The sequence below is a fragment of the Thermobia domestica genome, chromosome 6, assembly GCF_964235325.1.
Source record: "Thermobia domestica chromosome 6, izTheDome1.hap1.1, whole genome shotgun sequence".
In the NCBI taxonomy this organism is placed as follows: domain Eukaryota; kingdom Metazoa; phylum Arthropoda; class Insecta; order Zygentoma; family Lepismatidae; genus Thermobia; species Thermobia domestica.
This window is the reverse complement of record NC_137459.1, coordinates 134,658,273-134,680,045: the sequence shown is the minus strand read 5'-3', so window position 1 is coordinate 134,680,045 and position 21,773 is coordinate 134,658,273. Positions and strand designations below refer to the sequence as shown.

General features: G+C 36.7%; 1 protein-coding gene and 1 pseudogene across 2 annotated transcripts in view; one reads left to right on the top strand and one right to left on the bottom strand.

Annotated features, from left to right (window-relative positions):
- Positions 1 to 21,773, top strand: part of mRpL46 (mitochondrial ribosomal protein L46) — a 47,839-nt gene that overhangs the window by 10,271 nt on the left and 15,795 nt on the right. For both annotated transcript variants that reach the window (XM_081762145.1, XM_081762146.1), the window contains exons 2-4: positions 12,608 to 12,824; positions 18,369 to 18,493; positions 21,129 to 21,271. In XM_081762145.1, the coding sequence (XP_081618271.1) occupies positions 12,608 to 12,824; positions 18,369 to 18,493; positions 21,129 to 21,271 (485 nt within the window). The remainder of the gene's footprint in view (positions 1 to 12,607; positions 12,825 to 18,368; positions 18,494 to 21,128; positions 21,272 to 21,773) is intronic.
- Positions 2,083 to 8,689, bottom strand: LOC145688229 (histone-lysine N-methyltransferase SETMAR pseudogene; annotated as a pseudogene).

The window sequence follows — 21,773 nt, the reverse complement described above, 5'->3', positions numbered from 1 at the left end:
TGCACGAAAATCAAATTGGAATGCACGTTAATCTCCTGAAACACCCGCACAATACTCATGTATCCAGACGTTACACAAAAGACTCTGTACCATATCTTCGACTAAATTTTGTTGACAAAGAACCAGGGTTGGCTGGTTTAAACCAGCTGTTTTTTTTTTTTTTCCAAGAAAACCAACTGGTTTAAACCAGAAAAAAAAAAAAAAAAAAGAACGAAAAATTCTTTAAATCGTATGAGCTTCATGGTGACGTTTCCACATAACATACCATCTGCATTAGTTTCATCTCCTTTTCACCTTTTAATCAAGGCGTCCCATGTTTAATTCTCGGTCGAACCACAATCCTTTCAAGTGTAAACCAAGTAGCGATTCGGATTTCACTTTAAGCGAAAGTCTTCTTCTTACCTCGGCATTACATAAGAATGTTAAGCCTAAACACACGAAACGAAATCAAATTGTATGCCCGAATGGGCTTTTGTTTTATAAAGAAGCCACGGTTGCATAAATATATTGATAGAAATTAGCAAAATTTATCGACTGCCTATGTAGCTTCCAACATTAGCTTTCAGTTTTAATTTAATTGAATGATATCTACATACTAAATTTGCAATTTGATACCTCAGTTTTAGCATACTGATAATGATACATTGACCATAAACTTTTAGACCTACATGCCAAGCAATAGCGAGACTTTTCCGCTACTGCTTTGCATTGACACAGGATTTTCTCAATGTCTAAGGCGGGAGTTTCCCGATTTATATATAATTCTGTATAATGGTTTCATTTGTGCAACTGTGTATCTTTTTGTCCTTCTGAAATGACTCTTGACAATTATCTTAACAAGCATGTCAAGATCAGTACAACGTATTTTTATCAGGAGTCTTTCGTGAGTGAGTCGGCAGACTCATCGCATTTGTGGCCAATAGTCCCGGTTTTGAGTCCAAATGGAAAATAATTTCTCTCGAATGTAAGCCGAGAAGCGGTTTGGAGTCCGCTTTAAGCTTATGTGACTCCTTCCAGCACAGCCTCGTTGCTGCATAATAACACCAAGGCGAAACAAACTTGTTTCTGTCCATATGTAATATAAATATATAGATCAAATTATTTAAACCAAAAAACCTGGTTTAAACCAAAAAAAAAAACGGGTTTAAACAAAAAAAAAAAACTGTGTTTGTTTTTTTCCAATGAAAACCATGGTTTTTGCCAACCCTGCAAAGAATGCAAAACCAATCTTGTTCATTGATTTCAAAAGCCACATTTGAAACACTGCAAATATGTAGCTCGGAGCATCGTGATTTGGATGTATCTACTTTTCGAATACACTTTTTGGTGTTAAGGTTTCCTGAAGCACATACAGACCTAGCTGACGGTTCAGAAAGATTAGATCTCTCCACACGTTTGGATACTCTTGATTGCCTTTGCCGTTTTTTTTTATTTTTTATTTATTTATTTATTTATTTTTTGTTGTTGTTGTAAGGATTTGATAAGAGTACTTCTGTTCTTTGTGGTTGCATGTTGGTAGTTCTATTTCCTCCTACTATTGGGCTGGGCAGCGTCACTTTATTTTCTATATATTTTTTTCAAATCACGATATATATATATATATATATTCTTTACATACCTCACAAATTAAAAAAATAATAACTTGAGTTTGTCACTATAATATTAATGGTATTTTTTTTATTATTACTTATTGAAACATAAGCTAATTCTCTTACCTTAATCCCTATTCTACTGTGAAATACCCCGAAAATTAGTAAGGAATACTCCAATTATATTGTACTGCAACTGCACACACACACACAACTTACTGAACGTCGTCACTTTACTCTGTAATTATGGAAATATGTTTAAGTACTTAATTTAACTATTAGATGGATTGTTTACTACGGTTCTTTTTAAACTAGGGGTGGTGCGATTTAGAACCAGGTGCGATATGGGAACTCTTCCCTACATAGAAGTTCCTCGGGATTTTAATACAGGAAATTTTGGATGCGTTAAAATGTCGAATAATACTTTTGATAAAGTGGATACTTTCAAATATCTAGGATCAATATTAACAGACGAAAACGATATTCACGAAGAAATTAAATGTTCATTAAAAGCAGGGAATTCATTTTATTATTCAGTTCAAAATCTCTTCTCGTCGCGAATTATGTCGAGGAATTTGAAGCTTAAAATATATAAAACGATAATCATGCCTGCTGTTTTGTATGGTTGCGAAACATGGTCGCTTACTGTGAGGGAAGAGCATAGACTGAAAGTATTTGAGAACAAGATCCTAAGACGAATATTCGTTACCCAAGAGGAACGAGAATGGGGAATGGTGGAAACTTCATAACGAGGAACTACATAATTTATGCGGTTTACCAAACATTGTTAGTGTCATCAAGTCTAGGAGACTCAGGTGGGCAGGTCATGTAGCCACGATGGAAGAAATTAGGAACGCTTTCAAAGTGTTAGCGGTAAGACCAATCGGAAAACGACCATTAGGAAGACCTAGGTGCAAATGGGGAGAACAATATTAAGATGCATCTCGTAGAAATAGAAATACAAAGTAGAAACTTTATCCAGCTGGCTAAGGATAGAAGTCAATGATAGAGAGCTTTTGTGAGCGTGGCATTGAACCTCCGGGTTCTATAGGCCATAGAGTTAGTTGGTTAATTTTAGTTGAAATTTATGTACTTTATATGTATTTCATGCCGCTAGCTAGTTCTGATTTTTATTTTAAATATGCCCCTGCGAAATATCAGTAACTTTTGTAAAAAAAAAAAAAAAAAAAAAAAAAAAAAAAAAAAAAAAAAAAAAAAAAAAAAAAAAAAAAAAAAGTTGATAAACGTTGCTGTACTTTCTCCATAATGCTTAAGAAACATTGTTTAGGATTAAAATAGGTTAACAATTGGGGATGAATTCAAAATTAAATCCCACTTCCTTCACTTAAATGGCATAATTAACATTTAATACTAATTTTTAATGTTTATTCTTCAGTTCGCGACTTGTATTATACGAGGAGAAATATTTGCTTTAAATAAAAAAAAAATATATTTAAATAAAAAAATCAACAAAAATGATTTAAAAAAAAAATCATGTTTTTCTTTTTCCACCCTGATGACAAGGAAAGAAGTGGTGGAGTTGAACAACATTTACAGGAAAAAGCTATTATGTCACTATGAAATACCAATTTATAAGGATCACGTGTATTCAAGCTGGATAACCCTAATTGAAGTAATATGTTTAAAAAAAACAACAAAAAATATAAGATTACTATCTTATAAGATTGCTTAAATTGAGTTTTGTACATTGTATACACTTCAACATTTGCGTGCACTTCACTATGGTTTCGGTGCCCTACATCTTTCTTGAAATATACCCGCTGTCTCTCCTATATGCTTCCCACTACGAAAATGGTTACCCAGTAACGAAACAAATCCCCTTATCCAAATATAACCATAAAAAGTTACTATTAATCTAATAAGAATTTTATTAAAATTAAGAGACGTTTTTATGAAAAAATACAGCATGCAATGTAGTGGCTCTCATTGTTCAACTATACGGAAGGAATTATTTGTTCATAATCAATTCATGATGGGTAGCGTAATGGGATTATATGAATTAAAAGGAAGGCAAGTTTTTACTTTGGTCATTTCATTCAATGAACCGATTCGTAACCAAGACTGAAAAGAACGTGTCTTGCGAGTCTCTAACCTGCCTTCACTCGCTCACGCTCGCTCGGCAATACTATGTGAATTAAATATGAAACTTTGGTTCCTGTTCTCAAAACCGGAACCGAAAGATCAAATTGCTGAATCGAAGATTAAAATTAAAAAAAAAAAAAAAAAAAAAAAAAAAAATGAAGTGGCCAAAAGTAAAGACTTACCAAGAAATCTTTGATAAATGTGGAGAAAGAAATTTTTGGTCTGTATTTCACTTTTGGGCAGCTGTCAAAAATGCAAAATGTATGGTAATTGGTATAGTACAGTCTCTCAAGTGCAAGGAAATATGGTAGCTTTGAAAGGAATTTGTTTGGAATTAAACTAGAAAATTAGGCCTATCTACCTACGAGTTAACATTTGCATCTGCAGCTGTAGCTATAGAAAAATAAACAATCTATGTATTCATTATTCTATGCTAGAGCTTAACATTTTAATTCATACGCCACTCAAATTTGTCATTTACGTGCAAATAGCTCCATTACCGATAGTATAATTATTTCAATTAAGCTACATAAACCATGTAATATTTAAAGACAAATGCCTTTATAGCATTATTAAAGAACACAAATTAAATACGTTTGTTATTTGCGTAACATTTTTATATATCACTTGTAAAATCACTAATTTGTATATTTATCAAGTAAATTATTATTAGATCAGCCCACAAATATATTCACCTCAACAAAAATATTAAAAATATGTCTTTTAAAATGTTATTAAGTCACTTTGACATTATTGTTGTTCCTAGTACAAAGAACTCCTATCTTAAGTACGCAAGTGTGCTAACGTAGTATACATCCTCGCACACTACGTACTATGCACTCGCAGACTTGTGAACTTGGACCTTTTGACGCACACCAGGTGACGTCAGTTCCGGAAATAAGCGTACTTTGAATGCACACTTGTATCTTTTGGACACGGCCAATGTCTTGAAATGTAAAGTTATCGTTATTTGGTGTAATACCGAATACATTTGAATGGAAATACCTAAATAAATTTAAAATAGTTTAATATATAGCACATGCGCTGTAATTGTCTAAATGTCAGAGTTGCCAATTTCAAGCAAGATTCAGATCATGTCTATGGTGGAAAATACAAGGATAAGCCATAACTCTTGGAATATTTCCACAACCCAAACAACAGGCATGTGTATTCGTCGTGATCAACCGTAAGTACAAAGTTAAACTGGCCCAAGCAGTAGTGTGACAACCGAACTATTTAATATGGAAGTCACCACTCCGTCAGTATCTTCAGTCATTTTTTAGAGGCAGTTACGATGAGTGCTCAACAACGTCTGATACGTGAACTGTCACTCTGTGAGTTCGAATCCGGACATAACGCTGCGGTAGCAACACAGAACATTTGTCATGCAAAAGGGGAACTTGCTGTGAACCACAGCACAGGGACTCGCTGGTTCCAGAAATTTCGTGCAGCTTGTAAAAATGTCAAAGATCAACCAAGGTTGAGCCGCTCCAGGGCAAAAGATTGTGAGATCATACAACAGACCACTGATGAGAAACCATCCATCAACAGACGATGATTGTCAAACGAACTCGGTATGTTCCAGTCCACTGTAGTGCTTCACCTTCACGAACTCGGGGAACCATCAGGACCTACCGCATTGTGCCACATGAGCTGATCGCTGCTCAGACCCAGGGGACAGTGAATGTGTACTGATAAGTGCTGCAAATTCCGTGTCATGTGAATTTTCTGAAATAGATCGTCATATGTGACCAAAAGTAGTTTATATATGTATATATAAAATCCGAATTTGCAAAATCAGTGGCTGAGCAAGGGACAACTTGCAAACCGGTCGTCAAACAGGGCCGTTTCCAGCATAAAGTCATACTCTGTGTTTGGTGGAACTACGAGGGGCTAATTAACTTCGAGTTTTTTCCTAACGGTCGTACCATCAATGCTAACCTTTATTCCAAATAGTTAAGAGTGGATGTATGCTGCACTACGCCAAAAATATCCTGCATTGGTAAATCGAAAGCGTGCCCTGTTGCAACATGATGATGTAAAACAACACTGCTCGAAAAACGCAGTGAAATATTCAGGAACTGAATGTCATCGAACTGATGCCACGCTCGGCATATAGACCTGAGCTTGCTCATTCGGATTACTACCTGTCACCACGCTCTTCCTGAAATCACGATGCTTCACCAACCAGCAGGAGGTGGAAACAGCAGTGACTGACTTCTTTACCTTAAGGCAAGACGTATCGACGTGGAATCGAGGAACTGGCAGGAAGACGGCTGCAGCAAGTCCAACACGAGAGGTTATACTTTGAATGATAACCCGTTTTCATTGTATTGTAACAAATACAAGTATGTTGTATACCAAAATATTGCAGGATTATGGCGTACCCTTATGGCAACACTTCAAATGCAGCTAATATACAGGTTTTACATACCGTAAGATGTTTATATCACTGCCGTAATTCACAGTTCCATATATGCTGATCACTATGATTCATTTTTCGGTTTTCGCGTTATTATGTCTTGTTTATTCACAAGCATTCCCCTGAATTTAGCAAAAATGAAAAGTAGCAAGTATGTTGCCAGAAACACAAATTGTTACTCCTTCGCTACTATTGTTAACTCTGTTATGTACATCGGGAGGCACTTCTTGGTTTTGTCATTTTGCCACCAGAAAAGGCAACATATTTTCATCTGATTGGTTGCATCCAGCTTCGAGAACAATTACAAAAATAAATTTCTTCAAGACAAGATCGTTTTTTTTTCTTTTTCTTTCTTTCATTCTTCCTAAGGTTCCGCTGATGGCAGAAGAATAGGAGGTGCAAAATTTTCCACTTCATATTTCAGCATAACTTGTTATGTTAATGTATTTTATCCCTTTCTGCTGGTCTAGTGACTAGTGCGTGTCCCTTTGGTGCACGTGGTTCCAGCTTCGATTCCCGGTGGGAGAGCACAAAAAATTTAACTTCACAGTCATTTACTTTAATCAATCATCTGTCTCCTGTAGCTTAAATGGCATAACCATGGCATAATGGCATAATAAAAAATTCACTTCATTTTTTAAAATATATATCTGGTGTAGTAAAAAGTAATCCATTATTTTGGCATGACATTTAAGGCTTGACTTACCATAGTTTGAATGATACGATTTAGGTCACATATGCGCCGTTTTTTTCGATAACGTGTTGCCATTTGGAAGGTAATATCATGATGCCTCTCTCATAGAAGCCCTTGTCCCTAGTGGCAAAAAATTGAGACAGACGGTTTTCACAAACCTCTCTTGAAGCGACTTTTTCACCGGCAAACGTGTTCGCCATGGACAGGAACAGATGGTAATCACTCGGTGCCAGGTCTGGACTATAAGGTGAATGCATAGGAACCTCCCAACCAAGCTTCCGGAGTTTCTGGCGAACTATAGATGTGAGTGGCCTGGTGTTGTCCTGGTGGAACACAATGCCTCTTCTATTGGCCAAATCTGGCCGCTTCTGGGCGATTGCTGCCTTCAGACGGGCCAATTGTTGACAGTACAGTTCCGAGTTAAGGTTTGGCTGTAGGAAAGCAGCTCACAGTAGATAATTCCCTGCCAATCCCACTAAAGACACAGCAAAACCTTCCTGGCCGTCAATCCTGGCTTGGGCACCGTTTGCGCGGGCTCACCGCGCTCCGATCACGACCGTTTTCGCGTGACGTTGTCGTAAGTGATCCACTTTTCATCGCCAGTCACCAACCGCTTCAGAAATGGGTCGACTTTGTTGCGATTCAGCAGGGATTTGCAGATGGAAATTCGGTCCATGAGGTTTTTTTGCGTTAACTCGTGTGGCACCCATTCATCAAGCTTCTTTTTGTATCCAGCCTTATGCAAATTATTCCACACTGTTTTTTGTGCAATGTTTAGCTCTTGGGCATCGACACAGTGCTTAAATGACGGTCGGACGCGACAATGTCCATGATTTTATCGACATCTTCGACACTTGGCCTTCCAGCGCGTGGTGCATCTTCGACGTCAAAATTACCGGAACGGAATCGACGAAACCAAAATTGCGCGTGATTGGCTGTTACAGTATCAGGACCATAAACACTATTCACATTTGCAGCCGCCTGGCTTACGTTTTCGCTTTTATCGAAGAAAAACTGTAAAATATAGCATATTTTCTCTTTGCTAGTGTCCATTTTGACTCGCGCTCACACAACACTGTGTCAGCTCATCACAGCTATCTGAACAGTGTTTGTCGTATGCAATCTCATCGTTTGAACGCCATCTCGTTGAACCCGATCGGACTTATACAACGCAAGATACAGATCACTGAAGCCATTTATTGGCAAAATAATGGATTACTTTTTACTACACCAGATATTATCAAGACTTACCCATGCTTCATTTTCCTTCTTTTTCTCAAATATTTATAGTTTCCGTGATTTATTTCATTTTCATTAAATACGCAAGCATCCATATTGTATTACTGCGCTAAAGTAGTGCCTTTAAACTATTAAGCGTTGCTAACTACATATTCTTTAAAAATGGGGAGAGACCCTAATACGAGGTGAAACGCTGAAATCTCCTCTTATAACTGAAACTTACGTTCACTCATAACACTGTAAAAGTGGAAAATTGGGGGCAGAGCGCCAAATAATGACTTCACAACACTCACATTTGATTTTAAATTTATCCTGCATATGATTTGGTAAGAGTAACTTAGGGTAGCTCTGCCTAGTTAGATTTATCTTAGCTTCGTTCAGTGTAGTTTAGGTAAGCTTGGCTTCCGTAAGCGTAGCTTAGGTTAGCTAGGTTTAGCTTTGGTTAGCTTCCAAAATATCACTGATACTTATCCAGTCAAGAGATATTGGAGTGTCAATTGAGTGTTCATTTTTGTCCATGGATATTCTATATGAGTGCTTATACAGTATCTGCGAAATGGGACATCCAATAGGATACCTGTCAAACATTTTTTTTGGTTTTTGTGGAATTTGAAGATACATCCCTTGGAAGTCCAAGGGATGACCAGTCATGGTAACGGGATGTGCACGCGACATCCTGTTTACGTACAAGAGATATCCAGTTAAAAAGTATCAGGATATCCATGGTGCGTCCATTTTTGCTAGTGGACATCCTGTAGAAATCCGTAGATCCTGGAAACGTGACTTCCATTGAGATTCATGTGAAATATTTCTAGGTTCTCTGCGGATAATCAGACATCCCTTGGACGTAAAAACAATGTCAAGTCAAGGTAATGGAATGTGTATGGAATATTCTTTGAACGTCCAATATATATCCATGGAACGTCTATTTTTGCGAGTGAACATCCTGTGAAATTCACGTGTCCTGGAGGGACATTTCTGCGTTCTTTTGGGACAAAAATAGGATGACTTTGAATATATATATATATATATATATATATATATATATTGTCTCGTGGGGGGGACATCTCAATGGATATGTGACGCAAATCTGAACCATAATTGGTTTCTTCGGTTCATGCGCTTCCAGTCTACACTTATCTAGTTTTCTCTCCTGTTGCTGGATGTACTTTCTACTTAGTTAATAAACTAGTGAGTTTGAAACACTGCCACATTGTTCTCTATGGTTGATTACCTACTATCCTGCTTTTCCAAATACTTTCCGCTCACTTGCAACTAATGAGAAGCACTAAACATTATCCCAATATTCACTCCCTTACAACTAAAAATAAACCGAACTTTTTTAAGGCTAGTTTTCGTATGATATTTCTTGCGCCATCCATCCCTCTCCTTGATCTTCTTCAACTTTGCTGAGGTCTTATGTAAGTCTCAGCTTAATGTTGGTACTCCTTAATCCAAAAATCTGTATCTTTTCTCATATATTTTTTTATCTTTGCTTTACGTAACTTCTACCAATTTCATGTCAACATCATTGTGAACTTCTATTTGCACCTCTTCATCCTCGTCGGGTGTCTTGTACTCTTCCTGGGAATCTGCTGATTTTCTTTCGCCCACCGTCTGACATTCTACACCGTTCAGTAAACTTACATTCAATTAATTCATCGATGCTATTAACACTCCCATTGAACGCACATCTTGAACGCCAATTATACTGAGAATCTTGAGTTTTATTCCAATTATCTGTTATAATCAAACCTTGTAATCCAGGGTGGATTGATTTAAATCAGTCTGATTTAAATCACGATTTTAATCAAGATTTAAATCACTTGATTTTTTTAATAAAAATCGTTGATTTAAATCAAATTCCGAAATTAATTAATTTAAAGTGAAAGTAAGTAAAATCCCGTTTCTCTTCTGTTATTCCGATTATGGAAGATAATAATCATAATACAGTGAGACTCAAATGTATGTAAGCACAGCATGAAACGAGTATCATGTGGGAACTATCAGGGAAAATCCCGTTTGAACGGGTTACGGGTGAACCCTGCTTTCTTCTCTTTGTAACACAGGGTTTTAAAATTTCTATTCCAACGGGGAAATCACCATGGACATTTAAGATGAAAGCTCTTTTGTGTTCATGTCTATTTGTTTGTTTCCAGATAATAGGGGCGTATTTAGAGGGTTCGATCCCCTCTCCGAAACAAAAAAAAATTAGATTTTAAAATTTTGGGCGAAATTTATGTACTAAATACATAGAAGTTCCTCGGGATCGTAATACGACAAATTTTGGATGCGTTAAAATATCGAATAATACTTTTGATAAAGTGGATACTTGACCCCATTGCAGAACATGCCGCGATCTGCGATGTGATCGCAGAAAATTTGCCGCGCCTGTACAGGAAAAATTGTAAGAGGAAATAAAATAGCCAACAGAAAAGTATAAAAACGTGCCTGCTATGTATAGATGTCTTAAATGCACGGACAACTCGCATTTGAACTGTTTTTCACGTCACATAAAACATATTTTTAACAATCACAAGTGTTTCTTCTTCTGGAACTGATCATCTTGATTTTTTTATTTTGGAATTCCTGCAGGGAATTCGTGTTATTATTCAGTTCAAAATCTCTTATCATCGCGAATTGTGTCGAGGAATTTGAAGTTTTAAAATATATAAAACGATAATTATGCCTGTTGTGCTGTATGGTTGTGAAACATGGTCGCTTACGCTGAGGGAAGAACGCAGACTGAAAGTATTTGAGAATAAAATCCTGAAACGAATATTCGGAACCAAAAGGAACGGAAATGAGAAATGGCGAAAACTTCATGATGAGAAACTGCATAATTTATACCATTCACCAAACATTGTTAGGGTCATCAAATCTTGGAGGTTCAGGTGGGCAGGACTGTAGCGAGAATGGAAGAAAGTAGGAACGCTTTCAAAGTTTTAACTGGAAGTCCAATCGGAAAACGACCATTAGGAAGACCTAGTCGTATATGGGAGGGCAATATTAAGATGAATCTCGCAGAAATAAGAATACAAAATAGAAACTGGATTCAGTTGACTAAGGATAGAAGTCAGGAGAGCTTTTGTGAACATGGCATTGAACCTCCGGGTTCCATAGATCATAGAGTGAGTTAGTTAATTTTAGGCGAAATTTATGTACTTTATATGTATTTCGTGCTGCTAGCTAGTTCCAATTGTTTAAAAATATGCCCCTGCCAAATATCAGTAACTTTCGTGAAAAGAAAAGTGTCATGTTGATATACAATCGCTGTACTTTTTCCTTAATGCTTAAGAAACATTGTTTGGGATTGAAATAGGTTAACGATTGGGATTTAATTCAAAATTAAAACCCAATACTTTCACTTAAATGACATAATTAACATTTAATACTAATTCCTAATGTTTTTTCTTCAGTTCGCGACTTGTATCATACGAAGAAAAAGATTTGATTTAAATCAAAAAAATCGATTTAAATCAAAAAAATCAACAAAAATGATTTTTTTGAAAAAAATCATGATTTTTTTCCACCCTGTTGTAATCTAAATTGTTCATGGTTTTGCTCATATTCTTCTTGATATTGTATCGATTATAACTCCTTATCTCCGTCTTCATTAAATTCCGGCTCTGGCATAGTTGTGCCCACTTGTAACTTACTAGTGACAAGCACTAAACATTATTCCCATAGCCAGCAGGAACAATGACAACGTATACGCTACATCCGTAATATGATGCACATATTTTCCGTGGATTTCCTTCGCACTCATCCATTTCTTCATTTGTCATTTTGCACTTATGTTTACCACTCGTTTCCTTTAGTCTTAAGTACAATGGCGGGATGTATTAAAAATGTCGAAAAGAGGAATTCTTCTTTAAGGAATGCTGCTAACGAAGTTCATAACCAAACTTCAGCATATAGGTGAACGTTGATAGAATTAGTGTGGCGTCTCTGTTCCTACCTGGCACTATACCTTAGAGCTTAAGCCGACCAGCTGAACATATTAAGTTAGAGGATGGATGTTCAAAACATCACGAGTTCCATTGCGGTTCTTCCCGATTTTATTGACGAGAATATACTGGTCTTTATTTCAAATAACTCGGCAATTTTCCTCACGATATTCGAAAAAATATTAAACAATGAATCATAGCCGCTTATATCTCAAAATTAAGTTATTTTCACATTAACATCCCAAAGCACGTGTAACTTTTTGAATCGAACAATTGCATACTGCATTTCATTCAAACTGGAGTCATTCAACGATAAATGACTGAATGTCAGTAAGAATAGGGAATTGATTATATATTTTATTTCAGTATAAATGATTCCTTTAACGGTAGAAATGCTACCGGAATCGATTCAAGGACCACATGCACTTCAGATGCCTTTTTTTTTTTTTTTTTTTTTTCCTGTCAGTAATATTGTGTAATGCCGCTTTACTATAATTGTTTACAAATAAATATGAGATATAACAAATGTAAGAAATTGCATGTTGATATGGATTAGTTGCTAAGCATCGAAGTATTCTCGTATTTTAAATTTTCTGTTTTGGTTACGCAGGAAATGGAACGATTATGTTGCCCCGTATTGTAGCAGGCTCATTTAGCACAGCTGTGAAGGAAAAATGGGATTTAGTAACCGCAGTTTGCTTGGAAAGAAAGCCTGTCATTACGAAAGAACCAAACGAAATTGAAAAGAAGTATGAAGAGATGCTTGCGAAAATCGAATATGAAAATAGTATGAAATCGGATCACGAAATGAGACACGAGGAAGACAGGTATGATTTATCAGGTAATTATTTTCTACGTGGTGGTAATTGAAATGATCACATAAAAATATTTCGAGTAATATTTTCACTGAATATCTATGTAAAAAACAAAAGATGACTAATATTTTTACCTGATTAGTGGCGTGCATTTTTTCTTTGTATTTGCATGTTACTTTCCTTTGTATATTTTTTTTTTCTATACTTTGATTTAGCAGTAACTATGGATCTGAAACTTTCAAGCCATATTTATACATTTTTTTTTCTGAAAGCGGTCATCAAAATACGTAACTTAACAACAAGGGGCTCCTGAAAAGTTTGTATCCCAACACAGAAGGAGTGGATGTGGAATGATGAAATTTTAAAGTTATTTTACGTACTTCTCTGTAGTTCAATACACTTTCTTGCATGGTGCTCCAATTTTTGCAGACCAGTTAAAAACAAATCTGAAGACTGTTCCTCGCACTATTGTTGCGTAGCATTAATCACCCCCATTCTCATATCCAAAATGGTGTCCTTATAAGTGTTGTTTCAGTTTGGCGAATAAGTAATAGTTTGACTGCAATGTCAATTGCGTTTGCAGTGATTGATGTACAGGAGCAGAATCCATTTCTTCGATTTCCGCGATGTTTCACTTTCGGTTTGTCTTCAGCTTTATGAGTAGTGCAGAGTAATACTCTGCATTAAATGTCTAACGCTTGGGCAGGTAGTCTATAGTACAAGTTCATCCTTATCCCAGAAGAGTGTTGCAAACACTTTCCGAGCTGACTTCTGTCTCTTGAACTTGTTGGCGAGAGGGGAAGCTGAGTACCGTCACTCTATTGACTGTTGTTTCCTTTCAGGATTGTAGTGGTAGAACTACACCCAGGCTACTGTTCGTGACAGAAATTAGTCGGCATCGCGCTCAGAATGGGAGATGACTTCCCTTGATGTCCTCATTCTTTCACGTTTTTGATCTGCTGACAGATTTTTGCGCATGCCGAAGTCATTATGGATTATTCCTCCGACATGTTCTCTAGAAATACCCACAATCTCTGCATGCCACAAGTTTTGTTGAGATTCTGCGACTTTCAAGAACAATGTTATGAATTTCATCCATGATTTTGGGAACAGTCACTGTTTTTGATCTTGCTGCACGTGGAGCGTCATCTGTTGATAAATCGCCACGTTTAAACAGTGCCACCCACTTCTTTACCATGGTGTTTCACTGATTTCCTCATGAATTTGCTTCAGTGAATTTCCTTGGTGCGGTTCGAAGACTTACTGAACAAAAATTTGATGACAGCTTTGATCTCGATGTTCGTGACATTCGCTGGTTGGGCACACATAATCACTTCAAGGTTCTGAAAATCACAATAAGGATTTCGTTATTATTATGAAAATTTGTATTTGTACATACAGAGATATGTTCTTTAAAACTACAATTTCATCATTCTACCTGCACTCCTTTTGGGTTGGGCTACGAATTCTTGGCAGCCCCTTGTAAGCGGAAATAGACTGAAAAGTGATGGAAATTTAATGCTGTTTGTTGGTATCATGGTAAAGATGTTTTTCATATAATTATGCATCTGTAATAAACATCATAAAATCTTTATTTACATTATTATTTATATTCATTTCAGTTCCATTTAACTTAAGAACCTTCTTCATATTTAAAAGTAATAATTGGCGCGGTGGCTCAGTGGTAGAGCGTTCACCTCCGATGCTTGGGGTCCCTGGTTCGATCCCAGCTCGCGCCATGTGGACTTTGTGGTGGACAAACACCGTGCTCGTGGGCTTTCTCGGGGTTCTCCCGTTTCCTCTCACCTTCTTTATTCCACCATTTCACTCATCTCTCTCAACCATCTCATTAGGGCATTTTTTAGCCTAACCGGCATAATCGTGGGACGTAAAACTTAAAGAATTCATTTCATTTTCATTTTTAAAAGTAATAATTGTATTCCGTCGATTGAAAAGAAAAAGAAATCTTTCCTGGCATACAAAACGATCGGTGTTCTGGAATAATTTAACGACACATGATTCCGTTTTATTTGACACCAGCTGAAGTGAGCAATCTTCGATCGGTAAAGGTTAAATAAAATTAATGAAAAATATTAGAAAACACACAACCTTCTTTCTAGCTTTTCATAGTGCCTTTTCGTTGCCACGTAATGGCAAGATTTCTTTCCTGGATTCAAGCTCGGGCAAAACCCGAGTGGTAGTAGTTCAGATTCTATTTTAAGTAGTGAGTTCCCTTTATATGTTCTTGCTGCAGAAAAAGATTATAAATGAATCTTTACTAATCCGTTGGATTCGTCGTGTTTATGAATTGCATGTCAAGACGCTAAATGGGATACATACACTAGACTGAGAAAATAAATTCAGGATGCCAAACACAACAATACCCCAATATTACGCCTTTCAGAACACTTAAACGATACAAAGAACAATATCGACAAAGTGAAAGTGATCAGAAAATCATCATTTATAAAAAGACGCACATACCAAACTTTTCTCATTCGAACGAAGAATACAAAATTAAATTTTAATATGGGTATTTTGGACAGAAGTTGGAATAGCATTGTTGGCACCTTCGCTATTGTCAGCGACCGAAAAAAAAAATGAAATATGTACTATATGAAAGCAAATAATTTTTAGTCACCAGTGTGAATGTTCTCAGATTTTTTGTATTATTATTTCATATGTAACTAGTTTCCACACATTCTCTCTCCACTAAAACCTTAATTTATCAATGTCTTGACAATGTTGACAGCTGTCAGCGAAAATTCGACATTTAACATGTTTGCTTAAACTTAGATCCAAGATACAGAAGAACACGATGAGTAATTATGAATTTATTGACCAAGTCAATCAATCAACCTGGCTTTCAGTTTAAGAAACTAGCTGACGCGAGATGGAAATCACTGGAGTTCCGAATTATTTCACGAAATGAGTTTTCCGAAAGTCGAATCTTGGTTACATTGCTTTCTCGCGCAAGAAAATGGCACATTCAACTTCTTTTAGGGCATTTTTTCTGACAAGATTCGAGGCCTCTGAAATGCCTCCTTCCTTTCTTACTTTTTTTCATAATCGCCCCTTTTCCCGAAGTCGATACTTAACAAAATTGCTTTCTAACATCCGGAAGCCACTCCCTTCCCTTTCGTAAAAGACACTAAGCAAAAGAATTTTAAAATTTAGTCTTTATTTTATAGTTGACACCTTTGCTTCATCTTTTGCATTATTAGCTAGTTTCATGAGTCTGATCTTGATTATAGGTTGCTTATAACCATTCTTAGATTCCAATGAAGATGCTGGCGAAGTTTCATTGAATCAATCGAGTAGTATTCTTCCTTCCTTCATTTTCCCGTAAATAAATCAAGCGTACATGCTTACTCAACTTTTTTGTGCATCATTATATTAAATTAGTGCGAGTGAAATGTCCACTCTCACATCTGGTGGGAAACATATCTCAGCAACACAACACAGGGATAGAGTAAGGTCACGTATCTAACGTAACGAACACTGTAGAAGTCCAGCAAACAGACCGGGTACGCAGACAGTCAGGAGACACTGCATTGTTAAAGAGGGTTGTATGAAATGCACCATGGAGAACACAATTCTAAGATTTTTTTTTTTTTATTTATTTATTTTTCAAATTCAAACTGGGACACTATACAGCAAGCCGCAGGGGATATTAACAGCGTATCTTCTCTAGAAATGGCGAATGAACGTACCTTTCGCCCTTGGTTTATCAAATTTCGTTCCGGCGTCACAACATTGCGAAATGAGCCCCGTGGGCACCTACCAACATTCCAACATTATATTCGGATGACTTCCTCAATAACATAGTGGAGGCAGGTGCTTGGAAAAATGTTCGTGCAATTGTTGATGAATTAGACATATATTATACCACTATCGTTCAGCGGCTCCGTGCAATCTTTAAGGTGAAGTTGGACTCATGGGTTCTATATGAGTTGATACCGGCCAACAAGAATCACCGTTTGGAAGTATGAGGTTCTCTAAATGTAAGGAATAACCAGAAAATAATTCCTTCATGTGATTGTCAGTTTTGATGAAAAACGGATTTGCTACAATCGTAAATGCTCAGAACAGTGATTGGATCTTGATCAACGTCCAAGACGGTTTCCCTAGAAGATGTTTTGCTGGTATAATCTATGATGTGGATGATTCATCATGTCTTTGTCAGACGAAGCGAAACCATCATTAGTGTGCTAAACTCCCGATTAAATACACGGCAGCTCTGCTCGCAAGCATCCAGAAATGTTCAGAAGACATGGTGTCTTCATGTTGCACGATAATGCACGCACAAATGTAGCTCAAATGACATTTCAAACTCTCCATGAGTTGGAATATACGTAAAACTCTTTCTCTCCACCATATTCTTCTGACGTCTGTCCCACCAACTACCATCTCGTTCGGTATCTGGAACATTTCTTGGTAGGAAAGACCTTCCTTGACGATTGGGCAGTGCAAGTGCGGTTGAGGACTTCCTCGAATCGTAGACTCCAGACTTCTTTCACTACGAAATCGAATCGACTGAGCGATGGCAGAAATATGTCATTGAATACGGCGTTAATTTTGATTAATCAGGCATTGTAGTTTTCATTCTTTTGGCCTTTAGAAATGACACACTTTGGGCGGACATTTTATTAGCACTAACGTTACAGATTTACTGGAGGCTATATATTGTTTATCTCTAAACTGATCAAAACCTACTGTATTGTTGTACAATATTTTAAATAATTTTTCTTATCGACGAATGAGATTTACGAAGTTAGAAACACATTTAAATATTACTCGTTTGATTATTTTTGGTACATGAGTGTACTCCTAGCACAACTTCCGCAAGGGGTTGAAGGTTATGACACGTTAAAATATATTTGGTAACTCCTCCTATACAGCTGCACCGATTTTGATTATAATTCTTTTTGGTAGATTAGTGGATCCTGGCGTAACTTACGTTTTAGCACATTTTTGGTATGGGGAGAAGGCATGAAAGTCTGAGATGTAGAAATCGTTAAAAGCGATCGATATTAGTGTACAGTTCATAGTTTCCGGGGTCACTGAGATGAATAGTGACACTCTGCTGTCGTTGGAAATCAATATAAGCCCTAATCGGTATGGTAACGGATGGGAAGAGGGTGACATTTAAAAATAAAAATAATTCAACACGACCGATATTAGTGTCCAATCCATGAAATAAATAGTGACACGGCCGATGCCGTTTAAATTCAAATTCATCCCCCATGCATATTTTAAGGGAAGAAAGGGATTCAAATAAACCTGTTCTCCCTTTTCGCTCATCGACAGATTTCCGAAACTATTAGGGTAGAACTTTGAAATTTTGTTTAAATGTTCTTCTGGGGTTCTAGGGTATAGATAAGACGTGATTTTCCGAAATGCGACCCCCAAGAGGAAGTTTTTTTTTTTTTTTTTTTTTTTTTTTTTTCATTCTCCAGATTTGTAGTTATTTAGGACCGGGTGAGAGACTAATTTCTATATCTGCTAAGTTTTTGGAGTCTAATATCAAATTCTTATTCTTAATTCCAATAACAGGAGGCGAAAGGAGATTAGCGTTACAGCAGAAGACCTTGATCAAGCTGCTCAGCAAACTGCTCAAGATTTTGAAGATGCTTGTCAAGATGAATTGTCAAAATTTAACTTTGCTCCTAGAATTACAGGTAATATATACTGTATATATTGGTTAATTATTAGATATAACTTAATTGAAATAATTCTTCGAATCATTTATGTCACAATACCCATTTCATACGTGTCTACTACTAAATTATTATATATCTATATCTGAAATTAATGACAAATTAAGAACTTCTTCGTGGCTATATGGTTAGAGTAACGCCTTCGGCACAGGAGACACGGATTCGATTTCCGATGGAAGCTCGTGTGATTAGTATCCCATGTTAAGATGTAAATCCATAAATTCTGTTTATCTGTGTAGCTGTAGTTGTAGCTCTATCATATTGGCCTCGCTACTGAAAGAGACACTAAAGTTCTAGCCAAATAATGACAGTCTAAAACTACGCTTTGTCATCGTTCATTAGAATGCTTTATTGTTAAACGTATTACTATAATGTACCGATTACTTTTAGGTAGGTAGTTGTAAAATCAGGGAACTGGAATACATTGTTGTCCTTTAATTACGTAAAGTATTTAAAGATGAAAATTATTCCCTTTTAACGCACAAAGAGTGAAAAAGTGACTGACTGGACCGGGACTTAAACCCGGGACCTCAGGCATACCATACCGATGCGTGAACCACTACGCCACGTCGGTGGAGAGCACCGACCTCGAGAGTGAGTGGCTGTACTGAGAAGCGGACTGCGTGGCGTGGTGGTTATCGAGTCGTCACGGTATGCCGGAGGTCCCGGTCCAGTCATTCTCTTTTTCACTTTTTGTGCGTTATAGAATTCACACGTATAGAGGATTTAGTATGTCAAAAATTCGGTCATTTCCTCTTTCTTTAGTATTTATAGCACTCCCTTTTGTTTCTAACTAAAACTTAATGTTAATAATTTACATGCATACTTACATGTATTGAATTTACTTCAATAACAATAAGTAAGTTACTTTGAACTTACCTTGAATTTTATTTCTTTTCTTTTACATTGTAATTCATTTAACATGTTCATTTTATACACTGGAAGAAAAGATTGAGTTTTCCAAAAATCCTCTGAAGTACTTATAACAAAAAATTACAGAGAAAAGAGAGAATGTTTGTAACTGACTGTTATGTGAAATGCAAACACAGAAGGCTGAGTCGCATATATGTAGCAAAATTTGAACATTAAAAATGTTTATGGAAAGCTATGGCACAGCATCTGTTGACCGCAATATGGCCGCCCTGTCTCTTGACAATGGCTCTACACAGTAATCCTCACTGTAGTAGACTGCTACGCAGCGCAGAAAGCGATATATTGAGGCATTCGTGTTTTCAAAATCTCCACAAGCCTCAAATAGAGTAGCGCAAGGTAGCACAAGGTAAGGAAAATTGCTTTAATCAATAGCCAAATCAACAGAAATACTTGGGATTGACGTCCAGGTATGGAATTGTCTTGATCCTAGTGCTTCCTTCAGTTCTAAACAGAATCTAACCGTAGAATCGGGCGTATATATAAGATATTACATTGGTACAGTCGGACATGGTTCACAGCACTTCCATTCGGACGAGACAAGTTTTCAGCATAAATGAGACATTATATGTGTTGCGGGAAGTGAAAGTTTATTTTGCAACTTTTAGGCCCTTACAACTGTCAATTTGCCATTGCAACTAAACTTCGCCACCATCAGAAATTCACGGGGAAAAGCTTGCTTGCATTGACGGAAGAACATAGAACGGTGTTACCTATTGGCTACAGTGTACTACATAAAGGTACGATTTTCTTTACCACAGTCGGATAGTGCTCCTCCTCCATGCTGCGTAACGATAAACTTCCATTTGCCATCCGATAGTGGTGTCGTAGGATTGTCTGCAGTTGATTTTTCTCGACGATGCATCTGTCTCGATTCTCTCCACGGTCTTTAAAACACCATTCTAAGATGCAGTTTAACACGCATGTACAGTTCGTAGTTCTTTGTCATACATATAGTCGTGTGATCATTGTAACTTGTGTCGGGGCTTTCCTGAGGTGACATTTAAGGTGCTTCGTTGCCAGGTGGAGTGGCTACCGTGCCGACCTCGGTTCCGAAGCCGGTGATTTTTGTACCAAATGGAATGAAATTTCTAGTATAGCGTCCAACGCTTATGCCCTTTAGGCTAAAGGAGACGGATGGTTAATGGAAGAGAATAGTAATGAAAGTATTGATGCAATGAGAATCTGGGAAAACTTTGATAAAACCCATGGACACAATGTTGTCCACCACAAACTCACAACCTGAGATCGAACCAGTGACCCGTAGCACCAGAAGTAAGCCATCTACTGCTGAACCACCGTGCCCGGGATATAGCGTTCAAATTATTTCTTCTTTTTATTGTGAAACGTTATTTTTGCATTGTTTGCTAATTTAGGAGACAGAATATTTGCTGTAGGGAAGTGCCACGATCTGTCCTCAAAACCGGCTCACTTTTGGAACCATTATACATTATTTTTCGCTAATGTAGTAAAAGAATGGGAACCACCCGGCTTAGCTGATTCTGTGAAGAAGAGTAAGGGGTTGAATTTTTGGTCTGATACATGTAACTCAGCCTTCAGTAGAGAGTGAAATAGTCGTGATTATTATTTTTCTTGTTTGGTATTTTCCTTTGCTTTGTCTTCTTTTCTATGTTTGTTTTATGTGTACCGATTTTTGTACTCGTAGAAGCGGATAAAACTGGAAATATGAAGTCTCTAGAAAGGAAGTTAGATAGGTATCTCACTCTTCTTGTTTATCAGAAGCTTGGTGACAAACATCATTGGGTTCTTCCGCAAGGGTTGAGAAATGAGGGAGAAACGCTGAGGCAGGTGCGTAAGATATTTTATAGTTTAGCACATACTTGAACTACTTGATCTTAAAATAGTAATATTGTTTCTAGATTGAAACTTAAAGCTGATTATGTAGGATAAGAGTAAATAAAAGAGGAATATAAATATTTTTGTGATCTTAAATATGGCATAACTTAACTGTAATTGAGATTAGAAAATGTAAAGTTCCTCCCTCCTGTTTCACAGCTATTGATGAAACATTTATTTATGAAATATGAACAAAATTATAATAACGTTCGCACAAAACTTAGTCTAAGAAAACTTATCGTACAATGCCCTTTCTGAGTTGCTCAGAAAGAAGTTGATTCTGCCGTTTTATAGGTTTAATTTCGAAATATTTTTTTTTAACAAAATGTCAAAAAAAAAAAAAAAAAAAAATCTGTAGAGTCATTTTAGAAAAAGTGGACGGAATAAAACACACTTACACCAATAAATTATTCTTCTGAAATTTTGTGAAATAAAATGGATTGTGCAGTATCTT